The sequence below is a fragment of the Aotus nancymaae genome, unplaced genomic scaffold (assembly GCF_030222135.1).
Source record: "Aotus nancymaae isolate 86718 unplaced genomic scaffold, 86718_ANA_hifiasm-v0.15.2.pri h1tg000057l, whole genome shotgun sequence".
NCBI classification, from domain to species: Eukaryota; Metazoa; Chordata; class Mammalia; order Primates; family Aotidae; genus Aotus; species Aotus nancymaae.
Window position 1 is genome coordinate 28,139,106 of NW_026988471.1, and position 19,565 is coordinate 28,158,670.

At 36.4% G+C, this 19,565-nt stretch overlaps 1 protein-coding gene across 3 annotated transcripts in view; it reads left to right on the top strand.

Annotated features, from left to right (window-relative positions):
• The window catches only part of CLIP4 (CAP-Gly domain containing linker protein family member 4), a 76,449-nt gene that overhangs the window by 41,943 nt on the left and 14,941 nt on the right, over positions 1–19,565 (top strand). For all 3 annotated transcript variants that reach the window (XM_012475472.3, XM_021674437.2, XM_064363963.1), the window contains exons 10-14: positions 1,637–1,726; positions 2,498–2,641; positions 5,940–6,074; positions 9,334–9,457; positions 12,950–13,011. In XM_012475472.3, coding sequence (XP_012330895.2) covers positions 1,637–1,726; positions 2,498–2,641; positions 5,940–6,074; positions 9,334–9,457; positions 12,950–13,011 — 555 coding nt within the window. The remainder of the gene's footprint in view (positions 1–1,636; positions 1,727–2,497; positions 2,642–5,939; positions 6,075–9,333; positions 9,458–12,949; positions 13,012–19,565) is intronic.

Below are 19,565 nucleotides of genomic sequence, written 5' to 3' on the forward strand. Positions count from 1 at the left end.
GCCTGAATCTGCCCAAAGCCTTCGGTCTCCTTGGTAGACAACTGCTTGGGTCCCAGACTGACTACTGGGCTGCACAGCATGTGAGACAAATTCAAACAGCCCCACAAAGGCTGTGGAAACTGAATGGACATCGGAACCACAGTGCACAGAGGGCGGTCAGGAACTTCCATCGGGAGCCTGCATGGGTTGACTGCCTGCTAAAACAAAACAATCAACATCCTCCATAGGATTTAAACGAGACCTGTTCCAGTGTCCCATACATAATATTCAAAAGATAAAAGATACAATCCAAGATTATCCAAAATATGAAAAACCAGGAAAGTCGGCACATCTTACAAGGAAAAAGACAGTCCAAGCATAGCAGCTTCGAGGTGACATGGACATTGCTGTTAACACATAAAGATTTTAAGTAATAGAACCACACTCTAAGACTTAAGGGTGTAGCTGGGCATTGTGGTGCATATCTGTAGTCTCAGCTACTCCAGAGGCTGAGGCAGGAGAATTGCTTGAGCCCAGGAGTTTGAGGCTGCAGTGAGTTATGATTGTGCCACTGCATTGCAGCCTGGCTAACACAGCAAGACTCTGTTTCTAAACAACAACAACAAAAAGAATTAAAGGTGAACACTCTTGAAACAAATGAGACTTTCAGCAGAGAAATGGAAGATTAAAAAATAAAACCAAATGATACTCGCATGTGTACACACACACACACACACGCAAATGAGTACAAGCAGGACTGTGGAAATCTAGGACTGGTGAATTGTATCACTGCCAATATCTTGGTTGACATACTACATTTATTATACCATAATTTAGCCAAATATTACCTTTGGAGGAAACCTAGTCAGTGTATAAGGAATCTCCTTGTGTTCTTTTTTAATAAAAACTTGACAGAAATGAGTATTTTTAGAACTGAAAAATATAATTAGGAAAAAAATTTACTTTTCAGGTTGCCTTCATAAAATGTGCCCTCTCCACCCTCTTCATTCAGTTTCTGCTCTTGGTGTTCAGGCCCTCATGCCTGTACTATGCTAATGATGTCTGACTGGTCCCTGCTTCAGGCCTCTCCCTCTGAGGTTTCGTTGTAGCCTGGCTGTCGGGAGAGTATTAAACTAGACTCTGTTCGTGTCAGTGTTCCTTTTCAAAGTCCAGCAGAGGCTCCTTCTTTACAGAAGAGTTTCCAGTCCTTAGCTGGCCACTGTCACCTCCCTCTGAGGTCTTACTGTGACCTGTCTATCTAATCTTGATTCTCCTACATTCCAGAAGTATTCTGTTCCAGCCAAGCTACTCACCATTTTGTGTCTTTCTTTAAGATTGTCTTTTTGTCCATCCAGAATGCCTGCCCTCAGTTCTTCCTGACCATATGGCCAGTATTCTCAGGAAGAAATCTGACCCGTCCCTCACAACCCATCTCGAGTGTGATCATCTTGATGGGTTATTGATTTATCTTTGTAGCCACTATTGTCTCCTGCTAAGCTAGTGCTTTTACCAAAACATGTCCTCATACATCTGTGTAGTTATTATCCAACATGTTTTCAGAAGTAAGATTTCAGTGAGGGATGCATGTACTTTAAAAAATACATGTTATGTTTAATGTTAAAATTCTTGCTGAAAGTATTTTATTTTTGTGTCCAAGGATTAACGATGTCAAAAAAAGATAGTGCTTCTGAATCAACACTTTCGTTGCCTCCCGGCGAAGAACTGAAAACTGTGACAGAGAAAGATGGTAATATAACTTTTAACCTCTGTTTCTCAAAATTTAGCTTTTGATGGGACTTTAAAATAATAGTAGGAAAGCAGTTTATATGGAGGCTAAGTTTTAAAGTTGGTAAGGGAAAAATTATAGTAAAATTTGACCTTGGAAATCATGCGGCTCACAACAAGCTATATACATGATTTTTTTTGTGTGTATGTAAAATACTGTACTATGATTCTTTTGTCTTACTTAAAAGTAGATAACTACTAGACTAGGTATATTTTTAAAAACAGGAAATTCCATAATATAGATGGCTCTACACAAATTTTTCACTTGCTTTTAGCTATCAAATTGTTAGATGAATTGAGCATGAATATTCCTGCTTGCCTTCAGGTAACTCAAAATGTCTCAATATTAAACCTTTGTTGTCTTAAAACATCTTAATATGTTTAATTTTGTGTAAACAAGATGGGATTCTTCTGTGTCATCTAAGGTGAGAGGGGAGTGATGGTCATTAGATTAGGTAGTCAGTTTACATTGGTTGATGTGGTGACACCTCTTACATAAGATTGTGATCTCACAGTGCGAATCCTCAAATTACTGTTGTTTGTGTTATAAAATCTTTTATATATAAACTACAGATGCTATTTGGATGAAATCGGGCATTGAATTTAACACTAGATAATCCATAATTGAAGAAGTTCAATGAAGAGTTTCAGAAAGATTTGCCTCGACAAGCTGCTTCTTGGTCCATGTCTTATTTTCCACAGTTTGACACGTTCTTTTTCTTTATCTGTTTAGTTACCCTGCTTGGATCTGTCAGCAGCTGCTCCTCTACATCTTCTTTGGAACATAGACAGAGCTACCCCAAGAAACAGAATGCAAGCAGCAGTAACAAGAAGACAATGAGCAAAAGCCCTTCTGTTTCATCCAGAGCCAGTGCTGGTATCTATGGCTTTTTCAACCAGGCTTTCTTGGTGTTTTTTATCTTGGTTTGTTTGTAAGTAGATTTGCTCTTTTTAAATGTGTAGAAGGAACCCTTTACTTCAGTCAGATTGAACTACGTGCACTCTTCCCCGCCTCCCCCTGAGCCTTAAGCCTTACGGTCTCTTGGTTTTGCTGTCAGATTTAAGACTTTGCATTTATTTTCATAAAAGACTTTGCATTTATTTTCATTTAATTCATTCTTAGTAGTTTCCTCTTACCTGAATTTAGTTTCTTACGTCTTGCATATTAGCTTCTTCGCAGGCCTTTGTGTCATCTTCAGATTTAAAAACATGCTTTTCTAAAACTATGTTTGTTTAGAACCTAGGTGAAGGTCAGAGTGTCCCCTCCCAGGATGACAATACCAGCAGTTCTGTTACGGCTTTTTAACTAGCCGTGAACCTGCATAATCTCACTCAGTCCACATTTCTTCAGTTGTTTGTAAAGATACCTAAAACACTTTATCAGACTTCTTTTTGAACTGACATAGATTTTCTGTTGCAGTTCACTTATTTGCCTTTATAGTGAACTTGTCCAGAAATGCAAAAGCCATCTTGGCAAAAATTGTTCTTAATGAACCTCTTTATTACCAGATTCTTTTCTAATACTTGTATTAATAGTACTTGTACTGAACCAACATCTTTTTTTTTTTTTTTTTAAGGACGGAATTTTGCTCTTTTCTCCCAGGCTGGAGTGCAATGGGCAATCTCGGCTCACTGCAACCTCCGCCTCCCAGGTTCAAGTGATCATCCTGCCTGAGTAGCTGGGATTACAGGCGCCCACCACCATGCCCAGCTAATGTTTGTATTTTTAGTAGAGACAGGGTTTCACCATGTTGGCCAGGCTAGTCTGGAACTCCTGACCTCAGGTGATCTGCCCACCTTTGCCTCCCAAAATGCTGGGATTGCAGGTGTTAGCCACCGCACCTGGCCGGAACCAAAATTTTATTATGGGAAATGTTCACGACAGATTTTTTTTTTCTTTTTTAAATTATTGAATGTGGGAAAAAAACTCCAAAACTCTCGACAATAATATTGACATAATAAACCTAAAAATTGGGACCCTAAAAGTAGACAACCTGGAAGTTTTGCCTGAAATTGTTTACTTGGGATATTTATTCTCTGAAAGACTTCCTCTCTCCGTACCCCAACCAGTTTTTCTTTATGTTGTGAGGAGCAGACGTGAGAAGGTCCAATGATGACGCAGCCATCCTGTTTGTCCTCATTTCATTTATATCTTAAGGCCCCCTGAATTTGGCATCTGCACTTTGGACATTTACTTGATTTTACAATTTATATATGGGTATGGAATTACTTTTTTTAAAAAAATAAACAAAGTAGTCTAGCATGCCTATATATTTTCCTTTTTTAATAAAAAAACACAAATTTACGGGTTATGTAGACTGAAACAATAGTGAAGATGAAGAGAGTTATCAGAGTGAGAAAGAGGACCTTTCACAGAGGGAGATGGGGCAGAGAACAGGAGATACAGGAAAGCCCGTGTTGGGAACCCCAGAGGCATTTACCTAAAACATTTTTCTTAAGTGAGTAGATATTCTACTTCTTCCTATAGATTTGCATTTGAGGGAGATGTAGACTGCAGAGAATGAACAATAATGAAAAGTTAGGTTAGAGTGGAAATGAATGATTTAGGGAGTGGGAAAGGTAGGGACCTCAGCCTCATATCCCATTGGTATATATATATATATGAGATAAGGTCTTACTCTGTCACCCAGGCTGGAGTGCAGTGTTGTAATCATAGCTACTGCAGCCTCAAACTCCCGGGCCCAAGTGATCCTCCCACCTTGGCCTCCCAAAGTGCTGGGATTTACAGGCATGAGCCACCATGCCCAGCCTGTGTCCCAATGTTGAACTTGCCATCTTTGGTTCATTGTCTACAGGCAACAAGGGGACAGGACTAAGGATTTCTGGCCACAGAGTCTTGGTTTTAATCTAGGTGTACCACTTACTGGCTGTTAACAGTGTGTCTTAGTTAATTCCTGAGTTTGTATTTTATTTTTCAGTATAATTTTTATGAAAAGCACTTTGTAACTATGAAGTGCTGTAGAATATTAGTTATGGTGAGGGTCTAGGACTTTTTGGTATAATCCAGACCTTCTCCATGGGCTTATGTTCCTTGGTTAGTTGCTTTGTTTTTAGTTTCTTCTTTTTTCACAATATGACTTATCCTCCATCCCATGCCCTCCTCCAGAGTTCTCTAGTTCCTCTCAGATGGCAGCTCTTCAAGTCTCTGTTTATGTACTGACAGGACAAGCCTCAAGCGCCCACCTCTTCTCTTTCAGCTGTTATATTTGAACAGCTTTCTAGATCATATTTCTCTAGGACTTTTATGTTTAATAGTGGACATTTCAAGGTTTAATTTTGAATGAATCAAGTTGAGAGGGCGGTGGTTTTGTTCTTAATAGCAAAATCAATTTAGGATAATTAGAGCCATATCGTAATTTAACCTTCAAATCACGTTGCTTTTGGCTGGTCACAGTGGCTTGTGCCTGTTATCCTGGCACTGTGGGAAGCTGAGGTGGGAGGATGACTTGAGCCCAGGAATTTGAGACCACCTTGGTCAACACAGCAAAAGTCTGTGTTTTGTTAGAAAAAAAAAAAAAGTCAAATCACATTACTTGTTATATAATTTATACTGAGTCTGAGTGAACTATTAACACTACAGTTCTAGTGTTTAGTAGAATAGAAATTGGCAAACTATGGCCCATGGGACACATCTGACCTAGCATTTGTTTTTGTAAATAAAGTTCTTTGGAATGCAGCCATGCACATTAAAAAAGTGTATTGTCTATATCTGCTTTATATCTGCTTTCATGCTGCAACGGCAGAGGTCAATAGTTGTGGCAGAGATGGTATGGCTAGCAAATCCTAACATATTTACTGTCAAGCTCTTCGCAGAAACAGTTTACTGTGACTCCTCTTCTAGTAGAGATGGTGCAGGCAATCTGGGCAGAGTTGGTATTTTCCCAGGGATCAGGTTTTGTGTATTTCCCATGGCAATAATTTTCCCAGGAAACCCTTCACATTTCCTTCGAGTAACTTGACCTCACATGTGAGAAACACGACTGTAGATGACTTACATGATGAAAGGCATCAGATATCAAAATCACCAACTAACTAGACTAGTTAGCATACCTAGTGTGATTTTTTTGGCTAATGTGCTTTTTGAGTCTTTCCCCCTTTGTTTTTTCTCCTCTTTTCCTGCCCTCCCCCAACCCATCCCTCCCCGACTTAAACAGGTTTGAATTCCTCAGCAACATCTACAGCAAATAATAGCCGTTGCGAGGGGGAACTCCGCCTCGGCGAGAGAGTGCTAGTGGTAGGACAGAGACTGGGCACCATTAGGTTCTTTGGGACAACAAACTTTGCTCCAGGTAATTCATCTGCGTATTAGCTTAACTTGAATTCTTCAGAATACAAAAGGTTTAAAATGTTACATGTAAATAGAATTTAATTGTAGAGAAATCTTGATGAACAGTTTTTGTGGATGGCAGCTATAGCACCGAAAATGTGAAACGATGATGAAAACTCAGACTCTGTTTATGCAGGTGGATGGTTACCCATACATTTTTTTCTTGCCAATTGTATTTTAAATGGTCAGTGTTAAAAATTAGTGATCGTTCTCCAGTTTTACTCCAGCCGATTGCTGGGTGTGCTAAGTGACAGGCAAATATTTTAGAATTAGATTTTTGCTAAGGATAGCCTTTAACATAAGTAATAAATAATGAGTTAACTACCTTTTAATCAGAGTGGCTTGGAGAGGAAAGCGCACAAAAGGGCCCGAAGGAATATAAAAAAGTTTTTACATCTCCTGGGCCCTAAAAAATACATGTTTGTGTATTTATATATTCATTCTAATCTATACTTAACATTGTGTTTTCAAAAGTAAAGTTTACTTTCTTTAGTATTGTCAGTTATTATAGTTTTAAATAAAAGTCAGTTGAATGAAACCAAGTTTATATGTTTTAAATAGCAATATGCTATTTTAACACATGGTGGCATTGCAGCATTTTAGGAAAAGGTTACCTAGAACATTGATTTAAAAAAAAAAAAAAAAAAGTTTGTAACATTTGGCCCAGAACTATGAGGGAAGGATCTGAGATTTTACCCTATTTGCAAGCTAACAAATTCGCCTGCCATGGTTTCATAGATGTTGGTGGAAGATATTATGAGTCCTAGAGTGCTTTGTCTCCAGTGAGTCATCACAGGTTTCAGACAAAGCACTGCAGTACTCACAGTAATTGCAGTAGCCAGAGTCTCAGCATTTTCTTGAACTATTGCCTTAGTGCCAGTGCCCACAGGGTGAGAGAGAGAGAGAGAGCCACATGCAAGAGATAGCACGTGAGCGTGAGCGCCAGGCGTCACCTTTACAGCCAATGGTTTATGTTCCAGGAAAGAAGCCCAGAGCTTACGGAATCTGAATCTTTAAACTGAACTTATTGTACACATGCCTGCCATTGCTCTGGTGGGAGATGCTGTCTCTATCCTCCAAGGATGTCTCCTATACAGACATTTATGAAAAGATAGTCTAGAACAAAGGTAGTCACTGGCCCTCCCCATAAGACATGTGGAAACATGACAGGACCCTAGGCGACTGTCTCCCAATACATTCTTGTTCCACTAATACCACTTTAAATTAATTGCAAGCCAACTGCTTGATTTGAGATGAGTTAGGTGTTTCATAATTCATGACTTTCTTAGGTCTCCATGTAGTAACTGAGATTATTAGTTAGGATATACTTAATATAGGTATCAAATAAAAACTTGAGAATCCCACCGTTATTTTTTATGATTACCATATGTCTTTTGAGTTCCCTTTCTCTGATTATGTTAAACTAAGATAGAATGGTTTGATTCTTTGGAGACATATCTATATCTATCTTTGGATCCAAAAATCAATCAATCAATCTATATATATATATATATATATATAATATATATGTATATAATATATATCTTTGGAGATAGATCTATCTTTGGATATATATAATTCTTCATTTTAGGTTGATTTTAATTTTTAAATTCCTAATAAAAGCATTTAGAAATTTGGGAAGTAATAAGCAAATATAATAAAGTTGGAAACTTTTTTGTTAAAAACGTTCTGTCCTGTAAGGAAATAGTAGCATCACAAAAATCAATCGTTGCTGCAGGACGGTGGTAATATCTGAAGTGTTTGGGGGTTATGAGATCTAGAATTGAGAGAGGTTGTATTTAGTCTCGTCAGCATTTTTTATGTGCCACCTTGGAAAGAAAATTAACATTTAAATGGGAAACTATCCATACCACACCACTGCCAATGTGTAGTCTTTATTGTTAACACTTGCCATGTGTATTTCTGCTGTATGTTACTCGCTTCCAGGAATTATATGTTAACATAAGCAATTATATGCTAAATTAAAATTGGAAAATGCAAAAATTATGTAGGAAAGCATAAAAGGCAGAAGCAAGTAAAACCTGGAAAATTGTAACTGTAACACTGAGAAATAACAGTGGCGGCCAGACTAACCTGGTTTAGGATATTGGGAAATGTGCTGACCTCTTTTCAGAGCATTAGTATGGCTTAACAATAGTTTTGTAGACATTACTTGTGTGACATAGGAAATGGATTCAATTGTCATCTTTTTAAATATAGAAGAAAAAAATTAAGAAATTTTGAGTTGGATTTTTAGAAGGCGTATAATTAACTCTTTGAACTAGTACTCTGGAAGAAACACTATTTTTGTAATTTGTAATTTGCAATAAGTTTCTTGTTATCTATGTCCTTATTTTTTACTTGATACTAAGAGACCAAATACAATTACTACTCCATACTCCTTTTAAATCACAAATAAATGGACTATTAGGTACTTTTAATTGGTCTTGAGGCACCCTCAATTTGAAAATCCTTTTTTTTAGGAGTACGTGTCCTGTTACCTTATTCTGGCTAAAACCACAGTTAAAGCAACCTTGCTACTTTAATTTTAGGCTATCTAGAAAAGGAAATCCTGTTATTTCCTTCAGTGTAGGTCTTTTTAAGTACGAAAAGTCTTAAAAATAATTCTCCCTATTAGCCAACCTAAACCTTTTTATTTAGGTGAAAAAAAGATTTTTCTTTTTATCTTGGATGGAAAAAAGAAAAGAAAAAGCACTCACCATGATGTCTAGTGGTATTTTATATATTATGTTTGTCCTTCTTTAATTACTTGAGCACTGTTTGTGGTGTTCTAATGTTAGGTGAGTAAAATGAAAAGATTGCATGTTCATTTTATGATTTTAAAATCTCAATATTATGTTTCACTTCTTTCACTGAAACTCACTATATGACCGAGTCAAGAACGGTTTTTCATTATAGCTTTTAGATCTATTTTGGTCATACACTGTTTGCGCAGTAGCTAATTTTCCCCAAATTTGTGTTTGTGCATTTTATTTTCCTCCTTTAATGTACTACTCTGCAATGATACTTGTAAAATGTTTTTCCTGTTTACTTTTCAAATTTTATAATTTTATCATTTGAAATCTTAATGAGTATAATGACTTTCCCTCATTTTGGTCATTTATGGAAACGTTAAACCATCTAGACTTTGGTTTTGTATAGTAGCATACCAGTTTTGGATAAAGTACAGATGCATTTAAAATGCAATATTCATGTTCTAGGATATTGGTATGGTATAGAGCTTGAAAAACCCCATGGCAAGAATGATGGTTCAGTTGGAGGTGTGCAGTATTTTAGTTGTTCTCCAAGATATGGAATATTTGCTCCCCCATCCAGGGTGCAAAGGTAAGAGAATGAAATTTATGTTTATTTACAGAAACTTTTTGTAATTTGCAGTGGTTAATGGAGACACTAATTTTATATTAAAGACATGCCCTGATTGTAGCTCATGTCTTCTTTCAAGGGGTTAACCAACCACCTTCTTCAGAGAGAAGGCTCATGGAAGGCTAAATTTGCTTTGCTGAGGATTTGCAATTTCAAAAACCTCCTTTATTCCTCATTTGCAAACCCTATGAGTATGTGTAGGCTATTAGAAGTGGCATTTGCAGCTAAGAACAGTGAAAGCAGCAAGCTTAATCTGTCATGCAAACAAAAGTAAAAATGCTCTCTGATTGCTTCAGTCACATCCTAACTACATTAAATTTCCTGCCAGCAGGCACCCCATTCATTCTCCTACAAACCTAATGGAACCAAAATGGCTCTTTCCTCTGATTTCTTTAGTTTTCAAAAATAGATAGGCAGTAGATCTTTGGGGGAAGTGAAGCTTCAAGGATTTTTATATAATATACCTCCTTGATGTTTCTTCTTAAGATAGTATCTTTCATACCACCTCATCTGGTTTTAAAAAATAAGTTGAGCAGAAACAAAGTCCTCATAAAATTCCAGGTATCATTATGTGAAATGGCTTCTCTTATGGGCTGGAAGAAGTTGCTTGGTCTGCCTTTCAGTGGATAGGAAGTGGGATACTAATTTTTAAATGAGAGATAACATATATGGCGTAATCACGTTCATGAGACTAGAATACGATCACAATCTGGGAGTCTTGTCTAGTTTTCCCTTACAACTAGACTGTTGTGACTATCTCTCGGGAAGTTGAAGTTTTTACATCCATTTCTCCCTCAGTTTGTTTTTCTTAGTGAATCATTTAATATTTTTTGTATTAATTTCCTTCTAGGATATACTTGATATAATTTTCTTCTTATTTATGGTAATATAGAATTTAACATGCAATGCTCTGTAGTTCATAAAGTATCTTCACTTAAATGTTGTTTCATTTATCCTAATATTGATCAGATAAGCTGGAAAATAATAACTTTTACAAACATGTATTGAGCATTTGGTAAGTGGGTACACTCTACACAGTGTATTTTAGATGTATACCTCATGAATCCCCCCAGATCTCGTGAGCTGTAAGTTATTAGGATTATTCCCATTTTGCAGACGAAGAAACAGGTTTCAAAGAGATAAATGATTTAGCTAAAGTCATACGCTAATTAGCCGTGGGGCTGGACTCAGCCCAGATGTGTTATTTTGTAATTGTCTTTTTGTAAGCCCTTGCTTTTAGATGGTTTGTTCTTTTTTTTTTCTTTTGGTATTTATTTTATAAATGAAGAAAAGGACGTAGTAACTACGAATACTGTTGATATGTGCTGGGATCTGTTTGCAGGACTCTTCACGTATTAACCTGTTTACTGCTCTCCCGTAGCTCTGTGGTGCAGGCACCATGTTCCATAGATGAGGAAAGTAAGGCACAAGGGGTGACGTGTGCTGTGCTCCAAAGTGGGGATCTGAACCCAGGTTATCTAGTATCAGCACGTGTGCCCTTAACCATAGAGCTAGAGTGATTAGAAGAGCTTCAGGGACCTTCTTCAGTACATATGTCTTGTAAATGATTGGTTTGGGAGTAAAATCGATGCTGAGTCACCAGCCAGTCTTCTGTGTTCTCATGTTACTTTGGGCATATTTTCATCAACACAGTGCAGCAGTCTCTTAGAAGTTGTGTTTGTCTCCTAGTCATGAGGACTGGGATTCTGCTTTTTCATGTTTGATTACCCAGAGTACATAATTTGGCATATTTTAGGCACATTAAATATTGATCCCATCTGATTCCTAGTTCAGTGCATTTTATGCTCTAACAGCTTCTTCCTCGTCCTCTATGTTGTAAAGCTACTTTTTCATGGTTTCATCTTTTCTTTCTTGCTTTGTTTCTGGAGCACACGTTTTTTACGTTGTTTGGTTTTTTTTTTTTTTTTTTTTTTGATTGCCTTCTATTTGGTTTTCTTTAAGGTGGTGTATTTAAAAGCAGCCCCCTCTTAAAAAAATAGGCCTGTTTCTAAATGAACTGCTATCTCAATCCAGCTGTCTTCCTGTCATCTTCTGATTGTCTCATTCATCATCATCAAATACTATTAAGTGTCTTTTAGCACTTGTGCTGCGCTAGGCATTCTATAAGCAAATAAAACAGCCATGGTCCCTGATTTTGAGGAGTTTCTCATCTGAACCAGCTTTGGAGCTCTTGAAAGATACCACTACTCTTCAAGATGGAAGAATTTTAAACTAGGGACTGTTTGAGGACAGTCCTAATAAGGTAGTGGCCAGTCACAGTCACACCTTGCATCTTCCTCCTCCCAAGGACTATAGCTGACCTTTACCCCCAAACCCCTTTCTGTTTGTAAAATGTGCTTCCTATCCCAGAATCTTTGCACATGTTTTCTTTCTTCCTGCTGGGATGGCTTTCTACACCCACCTACTATTGCCCAGCATTCACTTAGGGAACACCTTTTCTTTTGTTAATATATTAATCAGTCAAAATTTCTTTAGAGAAACTCTAAGAAAACTGACTAGGTTAAATCTAATCTCACACACATACACACTTTGCTCAAGTGATCTTCATTAGCATAGTATTCACTTTCTTAGTTCTTGCTATTATTAGGCACTTACTACTAATGAACTGATTACTTTCAGAATTAACTTTCTCTCAACTGTTACTGCTTCATTCAAATATCCATCCTCTTCATAAAATCACCTTCTTTGTGCCCATCAGTCTCTCATTGTGGTACGTTGTATATCATGTAAAAACGATGCATATGAATTGTTAGGTGAAATGGCAAATATTGCAAGAGTTGCAGGATTTCTTGATGGTAATAAGATGTGCTGGAGGAAGCGATTGACAAATGAAGGCTTTCCAGATTTAGGTCATTAACAGTTGAAAGAAAATGAGGCTGTCAGGATTGACTTTTCAAAAATAAAGAATGATTTGAATATCAAAAAATGAAGGAAACCCCATCGGGAAAGTGACCTTTATGATCGTGGCTTAGAGTCAAATATGAAGTAAAAGAGGTTGAATTGTATTAGCCATATAATTTTAACCGGAAAAATCACTCACACAAACTCAGCCAATGCCTTTTCCTTTCAATTTAAGAGTTCCTGCCTTTTTCACAATATTAATCTAACATTTGTTAAGTTTAATATAAAATAAACTTATTTTCATATTTTTTAGTTTCACCTTTGAAGATGAAGTTTCGAAGAAATAAATTCAAGTTCACATTTTAGTGAATTCACTTTAATTTTTTTCTATACTAATTAGATAGTGAGAACCTCTTCTATTTAATTATTGTTTTTCTTTCACGCCGGATTGAAGCTCCTGGCTTATAATGGATACTCAATAAATGTTTGTCTAATGAATGACTACATTTGGTGTGAAAAACTTAGTTGATAACCAGTCTTAAATCTGAAGACCAGCTACTTTTAATGAGGTGTACTTTGTTTTATTCACAGAGTGACAGATTCCCTGGATACCCTTTCAGAAATTTCAAATAAACAGAACCATTCTTATCCTGGTAAGATTACACAGTTTTGTGTTCCTAATAATTATTTCTTTGCTTTCATTTATTGAAAAATTTCTGTTGTGAGGTATATATGTATACAAAAGGGTCTATAAAATGTCTTTGTGTAGTTTGTGTAATCACAGAGCAAACATCTGTTACCTATCCCCTGGCTGAAGAAGAGGATGACCTGACCTGTAGAAACCCCTGAGTACCCCATCCCATCTCGTCTGCCTCCCTCTTCATACACTCCATCCTCAGGTGGAGGAGTCTCGAATTGTACATTAATTATTCCCTTGATTCTCTTTATTTTTATCACTCATATGTAGATATATCAATATGTATTTAGTTTTGATTGTTTGCTATTTCATTATTTAGCATTCCATTGAAATATTCATTCCATAATTGATGGCTATTTGGGTTATCTCCTGTCTTTTCTATTACAAACTATGCTCTTGTGCACACTTGAGGAAGTTTCTCTAGGATCGCCAGGTGTGGGATACCGATGTCCTCCACCTTCCTAGGTAATGCCTGTCTGTATTGCACACTCTATCTGTGATGGATCAGAGCCTCTGCTTCTCCTTGCCTCACTAGTACTTACCTTGTTTGATTTAGAAGTCTTTGCCTATCTGAAGGGCTTAACTGGTATTTCATTACCGTTTAATTTGCGTTTTCTAGATTACAAATGAGGATGAGCCTATTTTCATGCTTATGGGCATGAAAATCCCATATGCATTTCCTCTATTATGAAGCACCTGTTCAAATTTCTTGCCCATTTTCGGGAGGTGGTTTGTCTTTATCTTATTAATTTGTAGGCTGCTTTATGTATTTTGGGTACAAACATTTTGTCAACTTCATGTGTTGCAAATGTCTTGCCCAGGTTGTTACTTGTCTTTTAATCTTTTTATTTATTATTTTTGGTGTCTTTGGATGAACAAAACTCCTTAATTTTTTATAGTCAAAATAGCAAAACATGTTATGGTTTGGATTTTTTGTTTTACAAAATCTTTTCTTAAAATAGAAATTAAGATATTTTCTCATATTGTTTTCTAAAAGATTTATATTTTTATGTTTCCCATTTGTCAGTTTACCAAGAATTGATTTTGTGTATGGTAAGGATCTAATTTCTTTGTTTTTTTTTTTTGCATGGATAACCATATATGAAAGAATGATTTGTATATCAATCCTTAAATTAATTGTTGGGATTAATTTTATGGCCCACTCTAATAGGTATGTTGTTTTAATTGAAATTCTCTAGTGTTTCTTTCCTTTTCTTTCCTTTTTTTTTTAGACAAAGTCTCACTCTGTCACCCAGGCTGGAGTGTAATGGCGCAATCTCGGCTCACTGCAACCTCCACCTCCTGGGTTCAAGCGATTTTCTTGTCTCAGCCTCCCAAGTAGCTGGGATTACAGGCGCATGCCACCACACCCTGCTAATGTTTGTATTTTTTTAGTAATTTTGGGATTTCACCATATTGGCCAGGCTGGTCTCGAACTCCTGACCTCATGATCCACCCACCTTGGCCTCCCAAAGTGCTGGGATTACAGGTGTGAGCCACCGTGCTGGGCTTCCCTAGTGTTTCAATTTGGTATTTTCTAAAAATGTTTGATGTTGTATTAATTGCTAGGGATGCTGTGACCAAGTACCACAGACTGGGTGGTTGAAACACAGACATTCATTTTTTCACAACTCCAGAGGCTCTAGACGTCTGAGATCAAGGTGTTGGCAGGTTTGGTTTATTTGAAGGCCTTTCTCCATGTCTTGTAGATGACCTTCTATCTCTGGTGTCTTCGTCTGGTCTTTTTCACTGTGTGTATGTGTCCGTCCCACTCTCCTCATAAAGACACTAGTCATGTTGGATTAGAGCCCACCCATATGACCTCATTTAACTTAATTACCTCCAGTTACATATGACCTCATTTTACTGTAGTTATCTCCAAATATAGTAACGTTCTGGAATGCCGAGAGGTTAGGACTTCAGCATATGAGTTTTGGGGGGACACAATTCAGCCTGTAACAGATGCTATCTTTTCATATGCTTATTTGCCATCTCTTTTTCTTTGTATTTTTTACTGACATATCATAGTTGTACATATTTTTGGGATACATGTGATAATTCAATGCACATATACAATGTGTAATCATCAAGTCAGGGTAATTGGGACACCCATCACCTAAAACATTGATTTTTGTGTTGGGAATGTTATAATTCTCCTCTCCTAGCTGTTTTGAAATATACAGTAAGTTATTAACTATAATTTTCCCCCTATACTGTTGAATACTATAACTTATTCCTTCTATTTAACTGCATGTTTGTGCCCATTAGCCAATCGGTCTTCATCCTGCTTCCCACCCACTCACACACCCTTCCCAGCCTTTGGTGTTAATCATTCTACTCTTTACCTTCACAAGATTCCCCTTTTGTTAGCTCCCACACGTGAGAACATACGATAATTTGTCTCTCTGTGCCTAGCTTATTTCACTTACCCTCCAGTTCCATTGGTGTTGCTGCAAATGACAGAATTTCATTCTTTTTACGGTGGAATAATATTCCACTGTGTATCTATACCATATTTTCTTTATCCATTCATCCATTGGTGGACACTTAGGTTGATTCCATATCTTGGCTGTTGTGAATTGTGCTGCAATAACATGAGAGTGCAGCTATCTCTTCTATATACTGATTTCTTTTCTTTCGGAGATATATGTCTATATATCTATATCTGTATATATATCAGCAGTGGAATTGCTGGATTATATGATAGTTCTATTTTTAGTTTTTTGAGGAAACTCCACACAATTTTTCCATGATGGCTGTACTCTGCATATTCTCAACAGTGTCCAAACAGCAGTGTGCTATATCTTCTTTGATGAGGTGCCTGCTCGCATCTTTTGCTCATTTTAAAATTCCGTTTGCTATTTTCTTGTTATTGAGTTCTTTGTACATTTTGAATAACAAACCTGTATCAGACATGTGTTTTGCAAATATTTTCCCTCCCTCCGTGGCTTGTCTTTTCATTCTCTTAACAGTGTATTTCACAGAGCAGAGGTTTTTAATTTTAATGAAGTCTGAGTTATCAATTTTTTATTTCATGGATTGTGCTTTGGTGTTTTATCTAAAAAGTCATCACCAGACCCAATTACCCTGATTTTTGTCCTGTGTTATCTTCTAGGAGTTTTATAGTTTTGTGTTTTATACTTAGATTTATGATCCATTTAGAGTTAATTTTGGGGTAAAATGTGAAGTCTGTATCTAGATTTTTTTTTTCACATGTGAATGTCCAGTTGTTTGAGTATTATGTGTTGAAAAGACAGTCTTTTTTTTTTTTTTTTTTTCCGTTGAATTGCCTTTGCTCTGTTTTCAAAGATCAGTTGACTAATTTATGTGGGCCTGTTTCTGGGCTCTCTGTTCTTTTTCATTCATCTGTTTGTCTAATCTTTTGCCAGTACCATACTGTCTTGATTACTGTATTTTTAAAAATTTATTTATCATACTTTATGTTCTGGGGTACATGTGCAGATCGTGCAGGTTTGTTACATCGGTATACATGTGCCATGGTGGTGTTTTGCTGCACCCATTGCCCCGTCATCTACATTAGGTATTTCTCCTAATGCTATCCCTCCCCAATCTCCCCACACCCTGCTATTTCTCCCCTAGCCCCCCACACCCCAGGCCATGGTGTGTGATGTTCACCTCCCTGTGTCCTGTATCCCTGTGTCCAATTCTCATTTTTCAATACCCACTTATGAGTGAGAATATGTGGTGTTTGGTTTTCTGTTCTTGTGTCAGTTTGCTGAAAATGATGCTTTTCAGTTTCATCCATGTCTCTGCAAAGGACATGAACTCATCCTTTTTTGTGGCTGCATAGTTATTACATGGTGTTTATGTGCCACATTTTCTTTATCCAGTCTACATTGATGGGCATTTGGGTTGGTTCCAGGTCTTTGCTATTGTGAACAGTGCTGCAGTAAACATACGTGTACATGTGTCTTTATAATAGAATGATTTATAATCCTTTGGATATATGCCCAGTAATGGGATTGCTGGGTCAAATGGTATTTCTATTTCTAGATCCTTGAGGAATTGCCACACTGTCTTCCACAATGGTTGAATTAATTTACACTCCCACCAACAGTATAAAAACATTCCTGTTTCTCCACATCCTCTCCAGCATCTGTCTTCTGATTTTTTAATGATTGCTGTTCTAACTGGCATGAGGTGGTATCTCAATGTGGTTTTGATTTGCATTTCTCTAATGACCAGTGATGATGAGCTTTTATTCATATGTTTGTTGGCCACATAATTGTCTTCTTTTGAAAAGTATCTGTTCATATCCTTTGCCCACTTTTTGAATGGGTTTTTTTTTCTTGTATACTTGTTTAAGTTCTTCGCAGATTCTGTATATTAGCTCTTTGTCAGATGGGTAGATTGCAAAAAATTTTTTCCCATTCTGTTGGTTGCTGGTTTACTCTATTAATAGTTTCTTTTGCTGTGCAGAAGCTCTTAAGTTTAATTAGATCCCATTTGTCTATTCTGGCTTTTGTTGCCATTGCTTTTGGTGTTTTAGTCATGAAGTCCTTGCCCATGCCTATGTCCTGAATAGTATTGCCTGGGTTTTCTTCTAGAGTTTTTATGCTGTTAGGCCTTATGTTTAAATCTTTAATCAATACTCAACCTGAAGAATTACTATAAAGATTACTGTAGCTTTACAATAATTCTTCAGGTTGAGTAGTGTCAGTCCTCTGGTTTTGATCTGCGTTTTCAATATTGTGTTGGTTATTCTGGGCCTTTTGCCTGTGCATATAAACTTTATCATCAGTTTGTTAATATTCACAAAATAACTTGCTGGGATTTTAATTGGGATTGCATTGACTATATAGATCAAGTTGGAAAGAACTGACATCTTAATATTTAGTCTTTTTACCTATGAACATGGACTATCCATTTATTTATATCTTCTTTGATTTCTTCCATCAGTTTTATAGTTTTCCTTATATAGACTGTGCATATTTTATACCTATGTATTTAATTGTTTGGCCTTAACGTAAATGGTGTTGCTTTCATAATAATTTTTATAATCTTATACCAGCTTTCTTTTGCTTAAGTATTTGCCTAATATATCTTTTTCTGTACATTGACTTGTAACCTTTCTATGTTCTTATGTTTTTAGAATATTTCTAAATGGAATATAGTGATGTTTTACATTTTTTAAAAAAGTCTAACAATCTTTCTTTTAACTGAGAGTCTTACTCATTTGCATTTATTGTAATTACTGATATACACTGATATTTTTGCTATCTTATTTGTTTTCTATTCACTTTTTTGTAATTAATAAGTTATTTTTCTTGACTTTATTCTGGCTCTATTCCCAGCCCCCAGTTTTTTTTTTTTCGTTCTATTTACCCCCTCTACTTGTGTAGAAGTTACACTCTATGAATATTCTTCTTAATTACTGTACATAATTTAACATTCATTACTCATTAATCCTCAGAACTTCTACTTGAGATCATTTTTATTAATTTCACGTAGATTCTTTAAAATTTCTTTTAGAAAGGGTCTGTTGGGTAGCAAATGCTTTGTTTTTATTTGTCTTTTCCAATGATAATTTTACTGGTTGTAGAATATTAAGTTGAAAGATACTTCCCCCCGCCTCTTAACAGTATCATTGTGCTGTGTTTTTGGCTTCTGTCATTGTTGACGAGACAACATCTGTGAGTCTAACTAAGTCATATTGCTGTTTCACTATGATATGTCTAGGTGGAGATTTTGTTTATCCTGTTTATTCTTTTTGTTTGGCATTACAGATTTTTCTGTATCTGGGAATTGATCAGTTATGTAAAATTCTTACCTGTTATAATTAAAATAGTTTCTCCTTTTTTCTCATGCTTATCTCCTTCTGAAACACTCTTTAGTAGTATGTTGGACCTTCTCATATGCTCTCTCATATTTCTCACAACTTGTCACTCTAGACTCTATTCTGGATATGTCCAGACCCATCCTTCTGTTTCCTGATTCTCTCTTGAGCTGTTTATTCTGCTGCTTAATTCAGCCATAAAGCTTTAAAACTATAAAAATTATTTTTTTCTTTTTTCAAATCTTCTTGCTACTTAGCATTGCGATTCTTTCCCTGTATTTTCAAGTTTTTCTTTTTTGTCTAAACATTTAAAATATTATCTTTTATTTTGTGTTAAGTAATTCAGTATCTAAAGCCTTTGTGAGTCTCTCATTCTGCCATCTGTTTCTGTTGAGACTAACTTATGGTTTGCCTTCTTTCCTTGTGAGTTTTGTAATTTATTCTTGTGAGATGCTTCTTTTACTCAGAATTTTATATATAAAAATTATTTGAGGACTGGGTTGATGCCTCCAGAGAAGATTGTATCTACCTGTGCCAAGTTGCCTAGAGGCACTGCCAACCTGGAATACTTTAATTTATAGTCTCTGCAACATTTTTGTATTACAAGACAACATGAATTTCATTCATGGTCACAAATTCTGAGGGGAGAAAATTTTGCCTCTTACTGAGCATTAAGGTTGACCTAAGTGACTTTCCTTAGTCTTCATCTGAAC